Raw genomic sequence first — 23,523 nt, 5'->3', positions numbered from 1 at the left:
AGAATACAAAACCAGAGAATTTTTCAAAAAGCAGTTTACTGGTTAGATGAGTTCCCTGTCTCGGTAATTCTTAAATGTATGGATATATCTGAGCCCCTAAGAAGCCATTCACTGAAGAAGCCCTTTGGACTTGCCTGAACCGTATGACCTCGGAGCATGTAACTTTTCTCACAGCTGCTGGCCTCAGAATTCACATTAGAAAACCCAGCCTAACAGAGAGTGAGGTTCAGCTGAACTGCGTATCCATGCTAACGTTGTAGGCATGGACACACCTGCCTGTGGGATGATGGGGGTAGTTTGTGTTTCGGGGGGTCTCTCATCAGAGCTGTGGGCTTACGAGCCCCATCTCTCCTATGCAGCCAAGAGCCGGGCCATTGCCATTCCCGTGGACTTGGACAGTCAGGTCAACAACCTCTTCCTTAAGTCCCACAACCTCGTGCAGAAAACTGCCATGAACTGGCGGCTGACGGCCCGCAACGCTGCCCGCAGAGACTCTGTCCTGGCCGCTTCCAGGGACTACCGGAACATCATTGAGAGACTGCAGGTAATGCCCAGCGCTGATGGAAGCAACCCGTAACCCAGCCCGAGGCGGCTCCCCACATTGAAGGGCTTCCTTGAGCCAGGGAAAATCCAGGATTGGCCCCAGGGGGATATCACTGTGATGAGTAGGTAGTCAAATGCAGATATGTGTGTTGGGCCAGGAGAGCAAAGCTCCTCGGGACCCAAAAAAACTCCCAACAAAGTCATAATCTTCAGAGATTGTTCATGGATTTACAAATCTCTTTTTCAAGAAGTCCCTTGTCACTTACTAGGAAGGAATAAATCAGTGTTAGAAGAGGATGCTTAGAATAAGAGTGTAACAGCTCCTATTTTTTCCCCATCATCTTGGGATTTTGGCCTCTTGAATCAGTAGGTAAACAAGTGTAGTCATAACTGAGAGAGGAGTTGTCTATCAAATGAGCCAAATGAAAATAAAAGTGTTACTAAATTCTAGCTAGATTCTAGTCTGTTTACTTAGTGCCTACAAAGAGACGTGGTCTTCTTTTGTTTAGAGGGAGAATAGTGAGGATTAGATGATGTGAAACGTTTAAACGTACTCCACAATATTAACATCTTCCTTTGAACAAGCACCTCAGGTGATTTTCTCACAGATGACACATGGACCATGGTTAGAGAATCATCGATCCTTTAGATGAGCTTGGTGCCGTGGTGCAGAGTGTGATCTCAAGCCAGTGCCCGATCGTGGCTCTGCTGCTTAGAAATGCATAACCTTAGGGAAGTTACTTAATTTCTCCAACTTCCTAACTTGTAAAAGCATTTAATAGTAACACCTACGTCATAGGGTTGATACGAAGATTAAGAGACTTAAGGCGTCCCAGTCGCTTGTGCCTGCCTCAGAAATGACAGCAGCGATTATTTTATTCTTTGACTCTTCTGGAGGTTACTGGGCTCAGCAAGGTGTTTCTTGCTCAAGTTCATTCGTGCAGTTGCAGTCCAGTGGTGGTGGTGTTTGGACTCACCTTGAAATCGCACTCATTCACACGTTTGGCAGTTGATACTGATTGTTGGCTGGGACCTCAGCTCTTGCCTGAAATATCTACACGGAGCCTCCCCATAGAGGATGGACTTCCTCACAGCATGGCAGCCAGGCCCCAAGATAAGTCTGGAGAGATAGTTAAGTAAAAGCTATATTGCTCTAGTGACCTGGCTTCAGAAATCACATGGCATCCTTTCTGTCATATTCTTTGGGTCAAGATAGCGATGTATGTCTACTTAGGTTCAAGGGGGGAGGACATAGACCACCATTTGAAGAAGAAGAGCTTGCAAAATCGCTTATACTGCAGTGTGTGTACGGCAGTGGAAAATGCAATACGCTTAAAGCGCAAAGAGCAGAACCTGGCTGGTAGTGAGCCAGGTCGCTTGATCGGTGACCTGCTCTTGTCAATATTATTATGGTCATTATCCTTATGACCATAATAATTATCAGTAACAAGGGAAGTAAATGGATCTCTAAGGGTGACACAAGTCACCTAAAGAAAAAAGAGTTCACTGATGCGTTCATCAGCCCCACACTAGGCACAGGGGATACAGCAACCAAAGCCAGAGATAGTCTTGACCTTCATAGAGTCTCCAGTGTTGGAAGGGAGAGAAACAATGAGCAGATCACACAGATAAAAGTAAAATGGTAAGAGAGACAGACACTGCGGAGGAGTGAGCAGTGCTGTGGAAAATACTGATGAGAAAGCCCACCTTGCCTGGAGCTGGGGGTGGTGGTCAACAAAGGCCCTGCTGGGGAAGGAACATTGGAAGCAAGACCAGGGGATGGGGGAACTGACTTAAATAAGGAAAGGGAAGGGAAGAGCTTGTGAGGAGGCCATTGCACAGGGGAGAATACGGCGCAGAGACCTCAGGAAGGTTGGCTTGGCTGGAGCCCGCAGAGCTGGGTGGATGGGCGGGGCTCTTGCCGGTTAAGGAAGGAATTTGAGCCTTGTCATGACAGCGCTACTTCTTAAACAAAGGTAGCCTGATTCCCCATGAGGTGTTTCCTGATCTCCACTATGGTTTAGAAGGAGGAAGGTCATTGTAGACTCATAACTGGATGAACACACAGCATTTTCTCCTGCTCAGACTGAATTTTCTGTGGCTTAGAAACCAGTGCTCTCCTTAGATCATTATGCATATTCTTGGGTAACAGAATAAAATACATAAGTTTAGGCAGTGCTTGTTTTAAAGACTTGGCCAGTAGCCAAAGCAATCCTCATTTATCTAATGAGTTATTGTCTGAGTCCCTGCAGTTACGAGATTGCTCAGAACGGCAAAAGTTGTCATAATGTGAGAACATTAACTTGCAAATGAAGTGCTTATATAATTAACCCCCATTCAGACATCCCCCTCACTTAACACTGGCATCTCCCCCTGCCCATTGCTTCGCCATCCTTGTCTGTTGGTCTCTCCCCGATTGCCGAATGTTCTACATTTGACAATACAATGCAAATCAATTGCAATGTGAAGTTCCAACCTGGCAAAAGATGCAAGATTTCATGAACACGATGCCGAAGAACTGTTTCAATCTTGTACAAAAGCTGGAGACAGATAACGAATTGCCAGAGTGAGGGCCAGTCACTGTTGAAGAAGAGGAAATTGGGTGCTTTCCCAGAGAGAACTGTTAGGGAAACTGACAAAATTCTCAAAGAATTTTGCCAAAGCAACCCTCTTTCTGACTGTGGTGTGAAAGTCAATCCAAACTAAGGGATGTTGCAGGGTACTCATAATATTGTTGGGAATATCGCCCCCCGCCCAAAGCAGTTTGATTTAGTCATGCATTCCTTGAATGCATCCTAAATAAGACTGAGTGATGACAAATTTTGTTAAATGTAAGATGAAGTAGAATTGTATTCATAAGCTTTGGTTCCTAGATAAAAGATCACTCAATTCTTTGTGAATTTGAGGCCTATGAAATTTGGGTCCCTAATTGAGATGAGTGCAATTACAGTGGGCTTTGTCCATGCAAAGCTTCCTGGTGACGTACCTGATCTTCCCCAGCGTGTCGTGTTCTGCCCTTCTTAGCCAGCTTGCCGGTAGCTTGGTTCTCAGTTAGCCAGCCAGACGGCAGACTCGAGCATCTTTTGGAGATGATCTCTCATCTGTTTCCTGCCATTTGCCTTTATATGGTGTTTGTTGTGTTGGTTTTGCTGCTCTTTCAACTTCTCTCTGTTTTCCTTTCCTACAGCTATGTGTTTTGCATTTGAAGACCATCATGCTATCAGGGTACATGTATTTAGCATGTTGATACAGCATGTTCATTCCTTTGTGTTCTCATTTTTATATGATATTTTATTATATGAATAATTCATGCTCATTGGAAATAATTTGACAATACTCACAAGTACCACTAAATAGAAGAAAACTGGAATCACCTGTAATCCCACCTCTCAGAGAAAACCACTAATGATGTTTCAATGTTGGCTGCATATCCTTTAGACATTAATGTTGCTGATAAAAAAGTGGATCGTAGAGTCCATACTATTGTTTGGCCATTTTTTTTACACTTGTAATGTAGACACCTTTCCATGTTGTCGAATGTACTTTTTGCATCCTATTTTTAAACATACGGAATGATGCCTTGGGTAGCATAAGGACCATCTCACAGAGCGGGTGGGAAGGATGTTACGTCTTTGTTATTTCTCTGTTTTCTGCATCAGGGTCTAATGCTTCAGGTAACCGTTGGGCAATGTCTAGTAACTTGAGGCACATACCAGACGGTGCTGAGGTTACTGTAACCCAGCCTAGTCTGTGGTCATGCCTCAGGTCAGAAATGAATGTTCCCACCCTCCGCGGTCGCCTCGGCCCAAGCTGCTCACCTGGGCTGTGCTTCCGTTCCAGGACATCGTCTCGGCCCTGGAGGACCGTCTCCGGCCCCTGGTGCAGGCCGAGTTATCTGTGCTGGTGGATGTCCTCCACCGGCCCGAGCTGCTGTTCCCAGAGAACACGGATGCCAGGAGGAAGTGTGAAAGCGGGGGCTTCATCTGCAAGTAAGCAGCCCCTCCCGCCACGGTGCTCGCTGGGGCAAAACCCCAATGACCAGACGCAGCGCTGGCTCCCAGGGAAGGCGGGGCTGGCCTGGTGTTTGATGAAAACAGCAAGGTCTAGCACGGGGGGTCTGTTCCGACTGTTCTAAAGGAAGTGTGTAGGTGCAGTCCTACTTAGCAACACTGTTGTTGGGTGACAACTTCTTCTTTGAGAACCACACGCCTGGTCATTCATCTTCCACTCACCACATGCAGGCAGGATGCCCACCATGGACTGACATACAGACTCCAAAAGCCACGGCCCTGGAATGCTCAGAAAGCTCAAACCTACCAGGGCCTCACAGTCTTTTCCCAGCAGCTTTGTAGCTTCTCGTTTTATGCTGTGGGGCGTCATCTAGAAGAAGCAACTGGTCCCATGACCCGAGATCGCTGTCTGATTTTCATCCTAAGGTTGGTTGGTTGCTTAGCTTGAGCATGAATTCTGCTGCTGCTTTATTTTCTGGGCCCGTCAAAGGATAAGACTGGATAAACAAAGTGATGGTTGGGATGTGTTTATCCCAGCCATCATACTCTTGAGGTTCTTTTCTTTTTTTTTAACACTGCTGACATATTTTGGCCACATTACTGACAATCCTCAGTGGGTAAATAACTGCACTCCATAAACAGCAGTTTTGAGTGGGCCTCTGTCTCCCTTCGGACCTGTTTGCTGCTGCTGACCAGCAGGTGTCGCTATTGAGACACCGACCGGCTGTTAGTGAAGGGACTGCCCGGAAGTCTGTTTAAGCCTGGGAGCCTTTGGTAAACATTAGTTCACTAACAGACTAGTTACAATAAGTTTCTTTTTTTTTTTTTTTTTTTTTTAATGTAAAGGTTGTTTCAGGGATGTAATTCGTGGTTTTCCCCTCCATTCAGGTTAATCAAACACACTAAACAGCTGCTGGAGGAGAATGAGGAGAAACTCTGCATAAAGGTCCTTCAGACCCTCAGAGAAATGATGACCAAAGACAGAGGCTATGGAGAAAAGGTACTGCCTTCTATTTTCATGTGAAAACCAGGCGTTGCTATCAGATAGCAGCAGAGTGGGGGCGCTTAGAAATCCACCTTAGTTCAGGCATATTGACTGGAGGGATAACTTAAAAAAACAAAAAACACTTATTCACACTTAGGTGTCTCTTTTAGGCTGCTTGCCATACAATCTATATTCGGAAAAATAGGGACAACAAGATTTTCCGTCTATTAAATTCCCAGTGAGAATGCAAATGCCTCTTGTGTACCAAGGTGTGTGTGTTCCTGAGTTTTGGGTTCCAGCTGAGCATAGCTGTGGGTTTACTTGCTTCTTTCTGGTGAAACGTTACACAATCCTCCCAGTGTATAAAGAAACGGCCTCCAGTTCTAACTGGAATGAAGACAGGCAGACATGTCACCTTTTCTCACTGAGATTGAGAAATGGACCATGCCTGGGGAGCTGAGACTTCTCAGCACATGCAGTGAGCCATGATGTACAGAAAACAGCCCGCACACCCCCGATTTTGGTCCAGGTAGGATAAAAACAGCCCCATTGCTCTTCCTTTCTGCCCCCAGCGAAAAACAGGGCCTGAATTTAAGTCTCACCAGTCTACTTTGAAGGCAATAATATTCATTTACTGTCTTGAAGCCACTTTTATCAGCATTTTCCAAGTAGGTAAATATGCTGATATCATTGACTTATCAAATACACAGTAAATAACTGTTGTTCATCTCTGTGAAGAATGCTTGATAATTAAATCACAGCCTCCCCTGTCAAAAGAGATGGTGACAACTAGATTCTTGCAAGTCTAAAACACTGTCGGAATCTTGCTTTCTAACCTAAGTAGTGTCTGTCCTTAATATTAGAGCAATTCAACATGTGAGGATCTTTGGATAAGAGCAGATAAAACAGGTACACAGTCCTTTTTTCAGTTTACATTCCTCCACTGGCCCCAAACCACAATGCTTTTAAACATCAATCTAAACTTGTAAAGTGTACAAATTCAATCTTGAATAAATGTTACTTAGAAAATAAGTGTTTAGAACTCAGGAGGAGTTTAGTGGTGGAAATATGCCAGAATAGAGTTTAAATAATATAAAAGCACTGGTACAAATGGGAAGTAATGAGATGACCAGTCTGCACTTTGTAGACACCCAGGTAGGTCTTGCCCTTGATAAGGTGAGGAGGACAGTAAAAGAGATACACTTATCAGATAAGTAAATAATAGCCATTTATTCCACAGGATGTTTGTTTTCCTTCAAGTGAACTGAAGTGTTTTTTAAAAATTGACTCTAGTTTTAAAAACTCGTGTTCTTTTAAAAAATGACTCATTCACTTGCCCTAATAAGATAAACTCTACCAAAGGGACCTTAACCAGCTGTGAATTTATTTGTACCTTTGGGGCAGAAAACACGATTTTAAACTGTGGGGACCACAGTTTTCTCCTCTTAAGAATGTCTGCTTCTTTCTGTAGCCGAGGCACTTCAGGTAAGCTTTGCGTCTCTACTCCAGTGAACTTTGTAAGTTGTGCTTATACTTTGAAGTAAGTTTTCTTTTTAGAACAGGGAAGTATAAGTACAAGGAGTTGGTTGAGAGTCTGTTGCTGGGCAGAAAAGTGCGTGGGGGTCTTCGGGGCCGTGTGGAATGTATGCTTCCTGCCGCCTTTCCCTCCCCATGGGGGGCCAACAGGGAGAACACTGTCTTGGCCTCTGGGGACATGATCCAAGATGCTGTCACCTTGCCTGTGAGAAAGCTTGTGGAGAGCGATAGAGCCAGGGCTTCGAGAGGCCAGTAGATGATGCAGGTCGTTGTGAAAGAGTTACGAGAGTTGAGAGGAGCTCCTGAGGTTGCAGCTCAATCCCTCTTCATCTGGTGAAGAAATTAGTCACACCCTAGCAGAGAGGGGCTTGGAGGCAGGATGACAGTTCCTTCCCGTCGGGTTGGAGCTGTCATCCCCCTGGTCAAAGTGAAAATACTAGAAGCAAGTACGGGAAATGCTCTGCCACCGAGGGAGACATTCTAGAAACCTGTGCTAGTCAGCAGCTCCGCAACGACCGCACAGACATGCCGTGTTTCTGGCCCCACGCTCGGACTGCGGGAAAAGGCTGCTTAACTCTTCACTTTAAAGGGGGCAGGGGGGCGTTAAATGATTTGTGTTTCTTCCAGTTTCGTTGTTAGTTTGCACTCTGTCCTGTTTCACTAAGACTTTTGGAAAATGCCTTTGATGGGTTACTGGCTGCCGCTGTTTGAGTAAAGAGGCACAACACGCGGGACAAGCCAGCTCTTTCAAAGGTGGGAAGAACTCAGACCCAAAGAACTAACCTTTCTTAGGCAAACCAGTGGGGGATGTTGTTCAGTCGCCAAGTCACGTCTGATTCTGCGACCCCATGGACTGCAGCATGCCAGGCTTCCCTGTCCCTCACAGTGGGTATTAGTTGATCAAGTAAGTGAAGTGGCCTTTGACCTGGGTGCTCAGGACACAAAGGCAAGTGTGAGTGCCGTGTCTGTCGTCTTGGCCTAGTTTTCCTGTTCGTTGCCTCTTGAGTGGAGCTTGTCCCATGACTAACACCCTGCTGGGATGGCCAGGGTTGTTCTGCCTCCCTGCCCTCCCCTGAGTCCTCACAGTCCTCTGTCCTGGTCTGCGGGCCCTCACATCACCTGAGCTTGGGATCAGGCCTAAGAGTCATACCTGGGAGAAGCCAGTGGTCAGCGCACTTGTCCCGGTCCATTGCCTAAGATGTGCCCTTCCAAGGACTGTGACATGTGCTGGAAATGTGGGGCTGGGCAAAGAGGATGGTGACAAAATTTAAATCATGATCATTTAGAAATTAAATTACCTTTTACTGTGGTGGCTCCAAATGGGCCAGCAGTATTTACCAGAGAGTGGTATTGATATATAATATAGGATAGTATAATATAGTGGAATATTAAAAAGGATCACCAGAATAATGATAGGATACATTTTCATGTGATTCTTGTGTCTTTCTCACCGATGTATTCAAAGTTAATAAACTGTAAAATCAGGGCTTTGCAACCATTCTGTGTGTGCAAGGCCTAGCCAACTCTGCTTTTAATCTACAGATTTAACCATGTTTAAAAAAATAGTTACCTCCCATTGCTAAACATCTCTAAGATTTACCCTAAATCTCTCTATAATTCATAGCATATATTCATGCCCCTAGGCCCTGCTTGAAGAGAAAGCATAGTTATTTTATATATTGGCTGCTTTATTACCTACTGTACAATTTTTATTAAGATATTTTTGTTTTAAGAGTCAGAGTTTTGGAAAGAAATTCAAAGGCCAACAGTTAAGGTGAAAGAAGATCTAAATTTATTTAAAATCCATTTTTCTTCTGAATAACGGTACCTGTTACACTACTAGAGAGTTTTTGACCTCAAGTAACATCAGGATTTTCATTTCTTATGAATTGTCAATCCCCTGTTAATTACTAGTGCTTCTTTTCTCTAGGCAAATAAACTATTAACATTTCCAGCTACCAGTGTTTCTAGTAGGAGTTTAAATTAGCAAAATGAACTAAATATTAATGAAACATAATAAAAAAAATCAAGGATCCTCCATTTATCATTAAACATGCATAATTGTCATTAATCCTCTTGTTTTTTCTTTTGAACTTGGTGCTAATAAATCATTTCATTGTTCCTAATATCACTCAGGTAGGCACTAATCACCTTGGAGGAATCTAGTCTCTTTAATCAATAGTATCAGGACTTAGAATATCTGGGCTGGGGAACATGTTGGTCTTATTGCTTGCTTAAATTGAAGCTAGGTCTGATTTATCTCAGCGGTAGTTTGGACTCAAGAGCCCCCGCCCCCATTCAGTGGTATAATGAGTCCAAGGAGAGAATTTTCTCCTAAGCTGAGTTGATAGGAGTTTAGCTTTTAACCCGACTCTGTCCCATCCTTTTCTGAAAGGACATGGTTCTTAACCGGGGATCTTGCCCTCGTTCACAGCCCAGTTCCAGTTTTCTCTACGAGGGAGTACAAAGGTGCCATTCAGGGCTCTTGGTTCAGCGACCTACGAGGTTTTTTATTTGTTTTTTTCTTGGCCACACTGTGTGGCATGAGGGATCCTAGATCCCCAACCAGGGTTCGAACCCACTCCCCTTGTATTAGGAACATGGGGGCTCAACCACTGGGCCACCAGGGAGTCTGAACCTGCGAGGTTTGATACCTGGCATGTATACGAAGTGTGGCAGCATCCTGCCCGAGATGTCAGGGTGCGGTGGTGTCCAGAGTGCCCACACCTCTCGAGACGGTTGCATTCTAGCGATGAGAAGTACAGTGATGACGCTTCTAACACGTAGCTCACTTGTATTTCCTGCTCTAACATTGCCTTCTTTTTCTCCCCCCTTTTTCTTTTCCAGCTCATCTCCATTGATGAATTGGATAATGCTGAGGTCCTAATTTCATTTTTTTTAAGTGTCCCATGGTGATGTTACCATGACCCTCTCCCAGCGAACTCTTGACCTCTCCCCTAGTCTGTGCGGCATCTAGTATCTGACTTTGTGTAGCATGCCTCTGGGAGTGAGTCAAGTCCTTTGTGTCTGTGTTAGCGTTTCCCATGAGTTTGTTTGCCATTTGTCCTTGGAGCCCATCTGAGTCTAGATAAAGATTTTCTAAACTGTGATAAAATTTCCATCATTCACTGTCTAGAAGCTCAACTGAATTTGTGGTTGGCGCTGGCTATTACAGTTCTCTGAAATTCATTGTTGATGCTTCTCTCTCTGTATGTGAAGCACTCGTGCAAAAAGAAATAACTGTATGGGTACAGTTTGCAAGAAGTGAAAGAAAAAAACAAACCACTGCTCTCTTGGTCCACATGTTGGAAAGTGTTAAGTGTGAGGGGGTCGTAGAAAATTTGGTCAAAGTGCAGAGTGAATTCTACAGCGATCTCGAGACTTCTCAGCTGCTGGCTTGCAGTGGAATTCAGAACATACTATATCCTTGGCTTCTCAATTCTAGGAAAACCACCTAGAGATTGAGAAACTGAAATGTCATCTCATGGTTTCTATACTTAGGTATCAAATTAGTTTCGTTTACTCAGAATTAGCCTGCAGACTCACGAGTGGCCCTCTTGTTTGGGATTTGAGGGCCTCCTAAATATTTTCTCTCTTGTAAACATTTTTCAAGATTTCTTGCCACATCTATAGTATGTGATACATGTTTGGTAATTGATAATAGAAAGGATTAATTGGGGGAATTAATATATGTAGTTGAGGGAGTCTACTTGCCTAGGAAAGGGAGGCACATGGAAAAATTTTTATCTGACTTTAAAAAATTAATTTTCTGATCTACTTCTTTAGATATCTGTTCGCTCTTTTAGACCAATAGATACCTTCTTTTGATGGAATAGAGTACCAAATAGAATATAAGCCCTGCTCTAATAGCTACCACCAGAATTTCAGAAATATTAAGAGATGGTTCAGATACCCCTAAGGAGAATTTGAATCACAGACTTTTTAAAGCTGAAAGTGCCATGCATGGTTATGAATTTGGTCAGGTCCCTCAGGAATGGGGGCGCTCAGAGGGGTAGCATGAGTGGCCTTAGTTCGCACGGCTAGATAGCGGGGGAGGCAGAACTAGCGCTGGGCCCAGCTGCCGGCCTTGGAGGGCTTACTGCTCAACCACAGTAGATCCTGCAAGCTCAGGCTTTCCCTTAAACCTTTCAGCATGAACAGCTGAGGAGGCCATGCTTCTCTGGGGCGAATAGGAAGCAAGGAAAACGGCACGCTGTCCAGGGGGTTCGCCCCTTTAACTACAGTGATTCTTGCTGCTTCCTGTTTAGTCCTCTCTCTTCCGGGTTATTTGTTTGCCAGCAAAACATCTAAGGCTGAATCTTCATGTTGGCAGCCTTCGCCTCTTCTTCTTTCTACCTAGAGTTGTAAATGCTTCCCAGATTTGAATTTTCCCTCTAGAGTATTGAGGTTGAGTTCCTATTTGTTTAAATACAGATGAAGTCAGGAAAGGAAAGCCTTCCCTTATCGGAGTCTGCAGTGTTATTAATACTCTGTTTTGCACCATAGTAATCATTTGATGTGTTTGCTCGCTCAAGATAGAACTTGGGTCTCCTGGCTGGGAGTTTATTGCTCGCTTACGGAAAGATTCCACAGTTGGAGCAGGTGTGTTTATAATTATACGCTAGGAAATAGAATACTGTCTGTTTATAAAAGAAGAATGTTCTGGCAGCCCCTTGGATTCTTTGAAAATTCCCTGAGGAAGCAACTGTGGATCCCCGCTCTGTTGTTACCCTTGGCAACCATCAGTGCCCTGGGACACCAACACTGTCCCCAGGCCCTCGGGCTTTTGGATCTGGCCTTCTAAGCAGAGATGCCTGATCGCCTTTTATCATCCATGGCTGTTCTGGAAATGAGTACAGCTCCTGAGTTTCCCCTGCCAAGCCTGCTGTCCATGTGTGCGGGTGGAAACCGGCAGCCCACAGCTGGAGTTCTGCGGCAACTCCATTAAGAAACTTAATGCGAAACTGGCCCACGTTACAGGCAAGGCCTCCCACCTAAAAACTGCAAACCTGCTGAGGAATAGCCCGAGAGCCAGGATTATGACATATCTGGAAGAGCCGTGATCCCCGGGATGGGGAGGGACCACTACTCTTCAATGATAAAGGGCTCTCGGGCGTTGTGAGAGAAGAGGCACAGTGAACTGCTTGGAAAAACAGCGCAGCATCTTCTGAGTCTCTGTGTATGCTCTGAGAAAGGAGGGTGAAGTGAGGACAGAGTCAGAGGCCTGTAGGAAGAGTGCATGATGGAGGCCTTCTCGGCTATCTCCTGGAGTGAAATTTCATTTGAAACCAGGAAGAGGAGGGTTTCCTTTTTTGTTTTTTTTTTTATTATGATGATCATGATTTTTTTGTTGGTGTTGCAAATCAAGAGGCAAGGTCTCCATCATTACCACCTGATTTTACCTTTTTCTTGGGGTTCAGGAAGAGGACAGATGAGGGGAGAGGTATAGAATGTTTCTGTCACCCCTAGAAAGAAAACACCCCACCACCCATTCTTGGCTTTAAACAGACACCAGTGACTGCTCAAAGCATTTGTTTATCTAACACTTGAGTGCCTGTTCCATTCTAGGTGCTTTGCTAGAGGTTTTGGATCCAGCAGTGCCCGAAATAGGCACAGTGTCTGCCCTTCTGGAGTTTATGGTTTTGCCACGGCAACAGACAATATTACAGGCCAATGTTAACTGAGGCATGTAGGAAGGTAAAGTATAGGGAATCATGTTGTTGTTCAGTCACTAGGTCAAGGCTGACTCTGTGACCCCATGGACTGCAGCATGCCAGGCTTCCCTGTCCTTCACTGGCTCCTGAAGCTGCTCAGATTCATGTCCATTGAGTCAGTGATGCTATCTCTAACCATCTCATCCTCTGCCCCCGCCTTTTCCTCCTGCCTTCAATCTTTCCTAGCATCAGGGTCTTTTCTAATGAGTTGGCTCTTCACTTGAAGTGGCCAAAGTTTTGGAGCTTCAGCATCAGTCCTTCCAGTGAATATTCAGAGTTGATTTCCTTTAGGATTTGGATCATGAGAACATGGGGTCGCAAGAATATGTAGTTTAGGGACTTGGACCTGAGCAAGGAGGTCAGTTCGCAGCAGGCGAGGACCACTGGCAGGTGAGCCTGTTAGTGACTCACTGCAACGGAAAAGTGAGATTGGTGCTCCCACTCCTTAAGGTGGCTGCAGCCCGCCTCTGTCTGCCAGTATTAAGTCCTCGGCTTCTGCCACCGTGCCACCAAGAGCTGCTTCTGCAAGCAAGGGAGCCCCCTGTCAATAATAAAATTCAGCAGGGGGGCAAGGGGGAGAGAGAAAAGAGAAACACAAGAATTATTCAATTTCACCTTCAGGGGGCGTTCTCATGACGTCCAAGCCAGAGTGGAGGTGTCCTACTTTTTTACATCGCTGTGAACTGCTGGGTTGGGCACCTGCCAACATTCAGGCAGCAGTTACATAAGAGCTTCTTTTTTTCCTGGAATTTAGGCTCGCTGCTGATGTGTGACCTTCAACAGTAATTGCCAATAAATGCAGCGGGGCTGTTTACTGTTAGACACTGGCAACCCTGGAGCAAGCGAGCTCAACTCAGAGCATAGAGAAGCTATTGCCGAATCTCGGGAGGGTTTTTTGTTTTTTCCTTTCTTTTTCTTTTTAATGCTGAGATGATTCCATAATGATAAAAGCTGGATAATTCAGTCAAGTCAGAATGCATTTTTTAAAAAATGATTTTCACTTTTGGGTTCAGTTCTGAACTTGTTCTGTAAAATATAGGTGAAACTGCATCATCAGAGCCAAATAATGTCTATTTCTTGTTTCAAAAAGCCAGTGCCATTAGTAAAGGGTATTATGCTAGCTGACGTGAAGATTCAGAGTTGTCCTGCTAAAATGCTAGGTAACTTCTCTCTTTGCTCAGCTTTCTTTCGGATGTTCTGTTCTCTTGATGTGGTTTACAAAGGCTTGGAAAGCCAGGACGCAGCAAACATATTTGCAGACCCATTTGCAGTTTGTTTATTTTTTCCCCCTCCTCTGAGATGGAGTGGGTGAAAAGGAACTAAGGACTGATTCATGGCGTTAGAGATGATAAATTCTCTTTGCTGTGCTGAGAATTCGGTCCACAATACAGTCTTGTTTTTTGTTGTTGTTGTTGTTGTTGCTCTTTTTCTTGTTGCTTTAGGTATAAGGTTGGGTTGTTTATTTGATGTTCAGTCTCATTTCTCGAACTGTCTTCAATGTCTGCTAGGGGTGGTCCATGAAAGGAAGACATCTTATTTCAAAGGAAGATTCTAGAAGCCTAGGGGAGGATTCTTGTTGATGACGTCAGGAAACAGTCTCAGTGGCTGTGTCGTGTGCTGGCCTGTGTCGGGCCCACACAGATGCCTGCGTGTGTGTATCCGCTATGCATGCACGCGAGTGGGTGCTGTTGTACACACACCACAGATAGGAACCCTGGGAAGCCTGCGGGCTTTCTCTTTTTTAAGAATGACAAAGTATAATTTCCCTTCATTTGTGGTAGACATTTATCCCTGGGTAAAATGGTAGGTACATCATGTACAGAAAGTGAGCGTTTCCACGTCTCCTGCATGAGTCTACTTGCTACTTTAGTGCTGTAGTTAGGATAACCAGTTGGGATTCTCTGACTTGGGATTCTCTGGCTTTCTGCTTCAAGGCCAGTCATTTGAAATCTTTTTTTCTATGAAGGTTGATCTTGCTAACCTTGTCTAAAAGCTCTGGGAAGACTTAAGATCCTAGAAAAATGTGAAGAGGCAACGGAAGGCAATAGTCAGTTTCAAGTTCAAAACCAGATAGCGTCAGATCACTGCCAGTCAGCTGTTGGTTTGGAGAGACCTCACCTTGACTGGAGGTGTCAGCATCTCAATATACTGACTGATTGTGGGGTGAGGTGGTAAAAGACAAGACGTGGAAAACACAGGCAAACTCTTTTTCTTAGAATAGTCTCCATTACTGTATGGTCACTGAGCATGATCTTTTATGTTAAAAAGAAAGTTACTTTGATAATAAAAATGTGCCGAGAAAGTCAGTTCATTCATTTACCAGAACTATCCTTTGCTTTGGGTAGTATGTATATGTATTTATGTAGCTTATGTAGTTATGATTTGAACGTATATGGCTTATTAATTAATATGCTTATCTTTTCCATATTGTGGCTGACTGCCATAAAAGAGCCAATCCTCCCAGAAATACAGCTGAAATCCTCTTAGGAGGAAGTGCTAATAGAGACCATTGGTTATTTTGCCAAATCATATGCCAAGCTTGGTTTGGCCTTCTCCATGCCTGAAATCATTCTGTGTTCTATTGGGTTGTGTTATTTAGGGAACTTAGCTGTTTGATGTTACGGAATAAAGTTTACTGAAAATATACCAAGCATAACTTAATGTTTTAGCTGGAAGGAATCCTTGTATTACCTGCTCCAGTCTCCTTGAACTACAGGCCAGGCGGTGGAAGCCCAGAGAGGTTCAGTGACCGGCTGAAGGTCATACAGCACCAGTCCCTGCATGAGCCGCTGTCAGGCAATACCCGTCCATTGTTTTTGGTTTTTCCATTCTTTTTTATGAGTGGATAACATTAAAAAATTGTCCTCCTGAATAAATAGTGGTTCTTGAAGAAGCAAACATTTTCTATTGTCTCAGAGGTCTTTCTGTAACATTCTAGGAGAAAAGGTCATTAATCTTAATTTTCATTTCAAAAATTAAACACCAATATGACAGCAGTTTAGGGAGGCAGTTGAGTACCAGTCCAATCATTAAACATACCAGAAACCACTGATCTCTTGAGTGCTTAGAAACAACTCTGTGAACATTCGGAAAGAATTCAAGATGCTTCTTTGGACATAAGGGATATCAAACAAGAGAATTTTAAGAAGACACACGAGTTCCACTCCATCTTTTCTTTAACTATTATTTTGATTGGCAAGGCAGTAAGATGGTAGCTGTGTGGCTTCCTGTAGTAAATCCATGCCTGTAATCCTTTTGTTCTGATCGTATAGAATCGGTATGAAGGATATGTTGGTGGAATGTGGCCAAAGCTGACTGTGAATGATAGTGCTTTTCTCCATCTGTGTCTCCGACTGCTCCAAAGCGCATGGGAACTTGCCTTCATTCTTCTTTTCCTCGTGTGTCCTTTTTGCACTAAGGGCAGATGGCGCATGTGTGTGCAACTTTACTTCTTCAGCCTAAAGCCTACAGAACGCAGGGGTGGAGTTAAAACGCAGTCTTGGATCATGATATCATTTATATTATCTGCAGAACGCATTCCCCTGAGCTCTGGTTTTGTTTCCCTCACCACACTCAAGTCCTCTCTTAACACCCTCTGCTTCCTGACCCCAACAGAAAGCTAAACACATCAGAGAGAAAGTTGCTCCTTGAGGCAAGTGGAGTTGCACCATGTCTGAGGGCTCTTCTGTCCAGAACTGAGTGAGCAACTCTCCACATCTGCCTCTTTGTCCTTCATAAAATAATCTTTGTGGTTAAAGAGACCTCTTATATCTTTACTTCATTTTACCTGTTGGCAAATAGAAAAAAAAAGAAATTATTAGGTTACAAAATAACAGTCTTGTATTAAGAGCATTTTTTCCATCTTGAGGGTCACACCATGAAAGGGGTATCAAGTGTTGAGCTGGGTTGTGAACCCAGAGCATTTCCCAGCTCCCACCCCCACCCCACGCTTTTAGCACCTGCTCCAGCTCACCGCCGACAGCCGCACTCTGGCCTCGGGAGAGGTCTGCTGTGTTGCTGGAGCCCCGCCGAGGGAGGCCAAGGTCACTCAGTGGCAGTGTGAGCCTTGGCTTCACTCCATGGCCCCAGACCGCACCTTGAACCCGCCAGCCATGCCTGGTGTGTGACCGCGGCCCAGGGCGGGTCCGGCAGTTCCATCCGACATCCGTCTCTGCCCTGAGCACGTGCCCTTCGGCGGCCAGATTCGTGGCGCTGCCGTCACGTGGAGCTATGGACTTTTCAGCCACTACACGCATCCTCTCCATGGCCAGTCCTTTCCCTCAGGGCCGTCATCTTGTCTCTCATTTATGGGCTGGACATAATGAAATTCAGGAGTCATCAGAGGTGTGGGGTGTCCGCGTGGTATGGCAGGGCCAGACTGGGGAACCTAGTATCCCTGGAGCCTCAAGGGAAGTGTGTGGAGGGAGGAGAAACCAGCCAAGAAAACTGCAGCCAGGAGCCTTCCTTTCTCCTTCCAGAGCCACAGGAGGGGAGAGACTCTTTCTGTCCCTAAGCCAGAGCATGGGGTGTCACCCTCTGATGCAGGGCCAGGATATGGGGAAAGGAGAGGCTGGGAGGATGCACATGCCCACTGGAGAAGCTCATCACGGGCAGGCAGTGGTGCAGACCTTGCAGGGGCTTCCAGCCCCCAGGAAGGGGACTGCACCAGAGGCCCCTGTGGTCATCATCCACCCACCCTCCATTCTCTGAGCCCCTGGGGGCATGTGCTGGATCACTTTTCCTCTGTGGACAAACAGAACATAGACGTGCAATACCTCTGCCTTTGACATCTTTCATTATTTAGACATAGTTCCTTCTTGATCAGTGCTAGGCTTTCTCTTTCTTTCATTTAGATGTGTTTCCCCATCTCAGGCCAGTCGTCTCTCCCAGCGCAACCACATTAAGTTCATTTTAGAAGTGAGGGTGTCCCCTGCCATCCACAGCTGAAACCCCCTTCAGTGGGTGTGACAACCCGGTTACCTCATCGTCAATTTTGTCCCCAAGTGTTGGTCTCTGGACATCTTTGTGGTCACCAGATGCATGTGCTGTAACTAACCTGCTTCTTTTACTCCCAACTAGCTTCCCCAAGCTCCGGATTCTGAGAACTCCACCGAGGTGTGTGTCACTCACCCGTATTTGCGATCCCAGCAAATACAGGCGCTTGTCAGTGTTGCCGGTCGGGTGTGAACTGTCATGGTGAAGTGTCTGTCTCTTGGGACGGTGCAGGAGGGACATGTCTAGCCTGGCTGGGATCTGATCATTGCTATAATTGGGTGGCCCTTGATGTAGAAAGTTCTGAGGAACTCAAGCCACAGTGTCCTGCCGGTGAAGGCTCATGACTCTCTGAAGGTTTTTGCACAAAACCCTTCATCTCCACCTTGAAACGTTTGGCCGAGAAACTCTGGACGGTCCAGACCTTTCTGCTGTTACACAAAACAGAACTTTGGGTCCCGCGCAGAGGTGAAGCAGAGTTCAGGTTCAGGGTATCTGTGTTACCGTTTGGGTGATGCTGTTGATGAAGGAGTAGTTTCACAGCAAACTGTCTCTGTTCTTCCTGTCGCTAGCTCAGCTTGCTAAATGCGGGACTAGAATTCATTAAGGCGTCTAAAGTTACCGAGAAGCTTTTTGTGGGAGGCATCCTTCCAAGGATCAAAATTTACTCTCTGAAACTGTTCTAGAATCACAGGAGTCAGAGCTAAAACGTGTGCTCAATCTGAAAGGAGATCTTAGAAATGAAACTGATGATCAAAGAGCTGAGTTCCAGTGGGCATGCTTTGTAATGATCAGTCCTCTAATATTCTAATCAGAGCTCTTCAGCACTGGTAGCCTTGATTAGAATGCTGTGGGCTGGGGCAAAGCGTAGGTCTCTCGTATGTGTTGGGAGTGTGCGCGTTGACGTCCTCATGCATGTGCTGAGCAGTAATCCGTGGATGAGTTGTACAAGGACCCCCGGTTGCATCTTGCATTACCCCCCCTTTTTGGGTTTATGTAAATGTACATAACATTGAACTTCGTTTTCATAATGTTTGCGAAAAATATTAACCAGACATTATTGGTCATGTGACTGCACGTTTCATACGGTGCTCTGGGGCTGGGGATGGGCCAGTTGTTCAGTAGTAGCCAAGGTCATGAGCACTGGTGTCTGTCTGGGGAAAGCCACACTCAGGCCTGCGCTCCTTCTGTGTCAGTCCTCTCTGCATACGTGCTCTCTGTGTATTTCATTTGTGACCGATCCTGAAGTTGAGGGTGTCTTAGTCTCATACTTAAATGGAATTTCTGCCTGCTTAGCAGGAGCTCGAACCGAGTCCACCGCTGAGGCAGCTGGAGGATCATAAAAGGGTACGTAGTCGTGGGAGCTGGGAGTGGCGACCGCAGCTCCGCCCTCAGCCGTACGCTCTGACGTACACACAGTTTTTGTCGTGGTTGTCATTGTTACAGCATTAATTGGCTCAGAACCAGTCCCAGCCTTTTGTATAAATGAAGCTAACTGATGGTTCTACATATAATCTACCGCTTCACACACTGCTTCCAGCCAGTCCCAAATAACAACCCAGTCACTTGTCACATCCTCTCTTCTTCTGCTGGGTTAGATTTTCCTTATGTGTAGCCTTAAAAAAACCCTTTTTTTGTGAGTAACTGGTGATCATTATGGATAATGTATAGTAAACAAAAAAGTATAATGGTAAAACTGTTCATAATTACACTACCTGGCTATAAAGCTGTTAAAGATTTACTGTTTCCTTCTACCCTCTTTTTTGCACACGTGAGAATATGTGCCAACACACACACATACTTACATTGTCACTGAGGTTCTTCCAAGTGTACAACGTTTGTTCCTGGGTTTTGTCACGTATCTGAGTATTTTCTTCCTGGAGAGTTAACAGCTGCCTAAAGTTCCCGCTGATTAACAAGTCTTTTGTAATATTTTCCTTCGAGGGAATGAACAAGTGTGTACACAAGTGGATAGGCATAAAAGGGGGATTTCTAGGCTAAAGGGTCAATACTGTCTTATAGTGCTAAACCATTTCCCAGAAGGCTACATATACCATCCACATGCTGACTCCTGATTGCGTGTAGTCAATGGAAAATACCAGATATCCTGGTTCTCTGGGTGTCTATCGTGTGCCAGTCACTATGCTGACTTTTACACACGTTCACAGCGTAAATGTTTATAAATGCTGACGGTGACCCAGTGACACAGCCTGCAGCCCCACTTCACAGATGAGGAGACTGAAACCCAGCGAGCTTGCGTACCTTAGCCAAGTCATGGGGTTAGGAAGTGAGCAGTTGTGACAAGGGCTGCTGTGAAATTGTGGTCATCAGCATCCTGGAGACTGCTCGCCTGGGCCACCTTTGCTAAGCTCACAAGCTTTCAGTACCTGCAGAGTCCCATCGTTTCTTGGATCCTTTCCTTTTTCTTGCAATGGTTCTTTCTCAAATGATAACCAAAGATGTGCTTCTAGGAACTTGATAGTCAGCCCTCCCCCCTCCAGCTCGCAGTGCCTTCTGCCATTCATTGATCAGGAGCACCTTGCCTTTTTCCACCCCTGCCTGTTCCTCAAGAGTTGTCCTGGGTCTTAGCAGTGGCCAGTAAAGGCACATAGCTGTCCCTTTGCCCTAAGTTGGATGTTGCCCCAGGGCAGGAGCCCTGGAATTAGAAACTGGGTCAAGCCTGCTTTTGCCAGGTGCTCACTGTGTGATTTGGGGGACTTTTAACTCAGTTCCTCCTGCTGTAAAATGGGGACAGGAGTCTCCGCCCTTTCCTGCTCTCTGGACTCTTCTCCAGAACCATGCACTTGAGGCACTTAGCAGGGTGGCTGGACTCTGAGAAGGGATGTGAATGACCCCAGTGGTCACCTTGCAGCCTGAGATTCGGCCGTGATTTGACAGAAAACAGGAGTAGGAAGAGAAAGGTATTTTTAAATCGAGGCACTGCCCTAGTGCTGACTAAGGTGTGAGAGGCTCACTGCTCCTGTGAGAGGCTGATCTTTCCTGAAGCACCTGACTTTTAAGTGGCTGGAACCTTGGAGCCCAAAGGTCACTTTTCTCCTTTGCGATCTTAACTCTTGGTGCCCTGTTCAATGCTGGGCTGTATATCTCCACACAGTGTATTAGTCATTAGTTGAATGGACAGAATGAAACGCGTGACTTGTGAGGCAGGAACCTGGTTTCTTGCCTCCACATCACTGACCTGCCATTTTCACCATTTTCCGCTGAAACTTCACTGCAAATGAAATTTTGCCTTTCTTTTCTCAGTCTTGGGTAATCATGCGTGTGGAGTTTCTTACCATGTCACAGACATCTGATATCTGTTTGCATACTGTAGGTGTAAACTGCTGGGGAAGAAAACTAGTCTTCTTTTTGAAAAAAAAAAAAAAAAAAGGGCTGCATGGCCAAATGTGAAAGCCGGAGAAGTGGTGTTGTTTGGGAAGTGACATTTTTTGCTTCTCTACAGTCAGCTCTCTCAACCTGGTACTCTGTGAACAGCTTAGTGCTGTTGAGTAATTTATATTAAGATGATTAGAAATGCTTTTGTCCGTAGATTTTGATTTTTACCAAATTAAACCACGAGCTCAGAAAAACAGAATTTGCCTTGAACCTAAGTTTTCACTCTAGGATTCACATCACTTTTAATGATGCTTATCCATTTACTGTCTGTCTCCCTTTTTCTTAAGCTAAAATTTTCAGTCTTTATTCTTTCAGAAAAGAAACAATTCTCATCTTGTTCCTTTTTTTTTTTTTTAAAAAAAAAAAAAAGCAAACCCCACATGTTCTCTTTTCCCCCCTTGCCTTAAAATTTATTTACTTTTGGAGAGAAGGTGAGGTACTTATGTGCTGAAAACCTTATAATTAAGGGGGAAGAATTAAAAGTTTGTGGGGTGGAGCATGTATGTGTGTGTGTGTATGTTTCCATAATGAGCACATTTTATGATACTCTCTTATGGGGGAAAATGTACCATTTGATGCATTGGTTGCTATGGTAACCGCTAGAGTTTGTCTGTGCAAAGAGAGGCAAAATGGTAATGTGAGATCCCTTGGTAACTTCAGTTCGGCATCCAGGCTACACAAATGTGAAGTTCCTGTTCCTGAAGTCCACGTGTCCCTGGAAGGCACGTGCTTCCTTCCCTACCTCCTGCCTCCTTGATTGCAGATTCACCTTGATTGCAGACCCTCAAAACCTGGAGAAGCAAAAAATCTGAGCCAGTCCGGTCCTAGGTAGAATCCTAGGGTGAGGGCTCTGGTTGCGTCTTCCTTGCCAAGTACATGTCTGTCGGCTGGTGACGGTCACTCAGCTGTTGACCATTCAGCCCTGTGATCTTCCAGAGTCTTGCCGTGATGGAGACCTGGGCTGTTCTCTGTGGCTGCAGCTCGCTGGTCTCAGCCGTCATTTACCTCTCAGACAGTGTTCTTGTGGTGCTCCAGAGGATCCCATAGAAAACTGGGATGGTTTCCTACCAGCCATCCCTCTTGGGAGAACTCAAAAGTCTGTATCTTCTGAAAGAAACTCCAATAGATGCATCGTTGAGTTGACAGAGCGACATGGTATTTAATGTTATCTTCTATGTGCAGGTGATCTTGTCATTCCTCCTTTTCTTGACCATACCTTTGACATCTGTGTTTCTTCTGTGAAGTCAGCCTTTTAAAATCACCGCTCTCGATGACTGTTTTGGAGAGTGTTGATATGTTTGTACTGGTGCAAAGTTATGTCCTTATACCAAAATGTGGTTTCCTAAGCCATTAAAGGACATTATACTGAAAATAGTTTATTTTGGAGGTATTTTTAAGGATCACAAATAGCTTCCTCATTGAAAGTTCTCTCGGAATTTTGAATTTACTAATGGTCAAGGTACGAAGTGATTTTCTTATCCTAACAAGAATTCTTCTCTGTTTAACTACAGTGAGATGCATATTTGTGGAGAGAATGGAGAGAAGAAAGATGAGATTTTTTTCATTTCTGAACTTTTTCATTGAAAAATCAGGCTTGCCTCCCTGCTTCTCTCACTTTTCCTGTTTACCCCATCTCCCCACTTATCCCTGGAGTCTTTGACCAGCAGCATGAATTTAACCAAGGAGAAAAGCCCGCTGGCTCACCTTGGGACCTCGTATCATTTTGACAGATTGAGCTTTCTGCTTTGTCCTTCTTCCCCAGTCCTGCCTCCTCCAGGGCACCCCTGGCCTCCACCATCCGCAGGACATGCTGCTCCCTCCCATCTTGTCTTGCAAACACCTTCCTCAAAATCTCCAGACTTGTTCTTGAAGCTTCTTAACAAATCACTTTTAAGTTCTCCTGATTCTCAGTATAGTCGCAGGTCTCTTCGATAGAACTCTGGAATCTATTTCAGAGACCAGCTGCATTGCAACGCATCTTCCCTCTGCTAACTTCTCACTTAACCTCTCTCCGGGATGTGCCAGAGGAACTCCAGGACTTACTACTTTGTCCCTCAGAAACAGTCCAGGGGAATCTGTACAGCCTTTAACTGGTAAAAAGTTCCAGACTGGCGGGTTGGGAGTTAGTGGGGTGGTCCCTCAGCGAGCGAGACTGCCATGGATTAGAGCTGAGGGTGAATCCTGCTGCTTTGCCAGTGTGCGAAGTATTTGGGAATAGATCAGAGTGGTTTCTTTGCTCTGTTTTAGTTGGAATTGTGGAAAGAGTTGTTTTATCCCCTGCCCAGGATTCTTTTAATATTTATATATTTTTTAAGTTTTTTGTCATGGAAATGTTAAAAAAAAATCC

At 45.0% G+C, this 23,523-nt stretch overlaps 1 protein-coding gene across 13 annotated transcripts in view; it reads left to right on the top strand.

Annotated features, from left to right (window-relative positions):
* ITPR1 (inositol 1,4,5-trisphosphate receptor type 1) overlaps positions 1-23,523 on the top strand; it is a 348,286-nt gene that overhangs the window by 210,906 nt on the left and 113,857 nt on the right. For 5 of the 13 annotated variants that reach the window (XM_060402187.1, XM_027958140.3, XM_027958142.3 and 2 more), the window contains 3 exons: positions 360-544; positions 4,384-4,532; positions 5,442-5,553. In XM_060402187.1, coding sequence (XP_060258170.1) covers positions 360-544; positions 4,384-4,532; positions 5,442-5,553 — 446 coding nt within the window. Of the gene's footprint in view, positions 1-359; positions 545-4,383; positions 4,533-5,441; positions 5,554-9,921; positions 9,955-17,867; positions 17,904-19,076; positions 19,128-23,523 lie in introns of all 13 variants that reach the window. The other 8 variants (XM_027958135.3, XM_027958141.3, XM_060402181.1 and 5 more) reach the window with 4 other exon arrangements.

The sequence above is a fragment of the Ovis aries genome, chromosome 19, assembly GCF_016772045.2.
Source record: "Ovis aries strain OAR_USU_Benz2616 breed Rambouillet chromosome 19, ARS-UI_Ramb_v3.0, whole genome shotgun sequence".
NCBI classification, from domain to species: Eukaryota; Metazoa; Chordata; class Mammalia; order Artiodactyla; family Bovidae; genus Ovis; species Ovis aries.
Note: the sequence above shows the minus strand (reverse complement) of the source record. Positions and strands in the feature narration are given on the sequence as shown.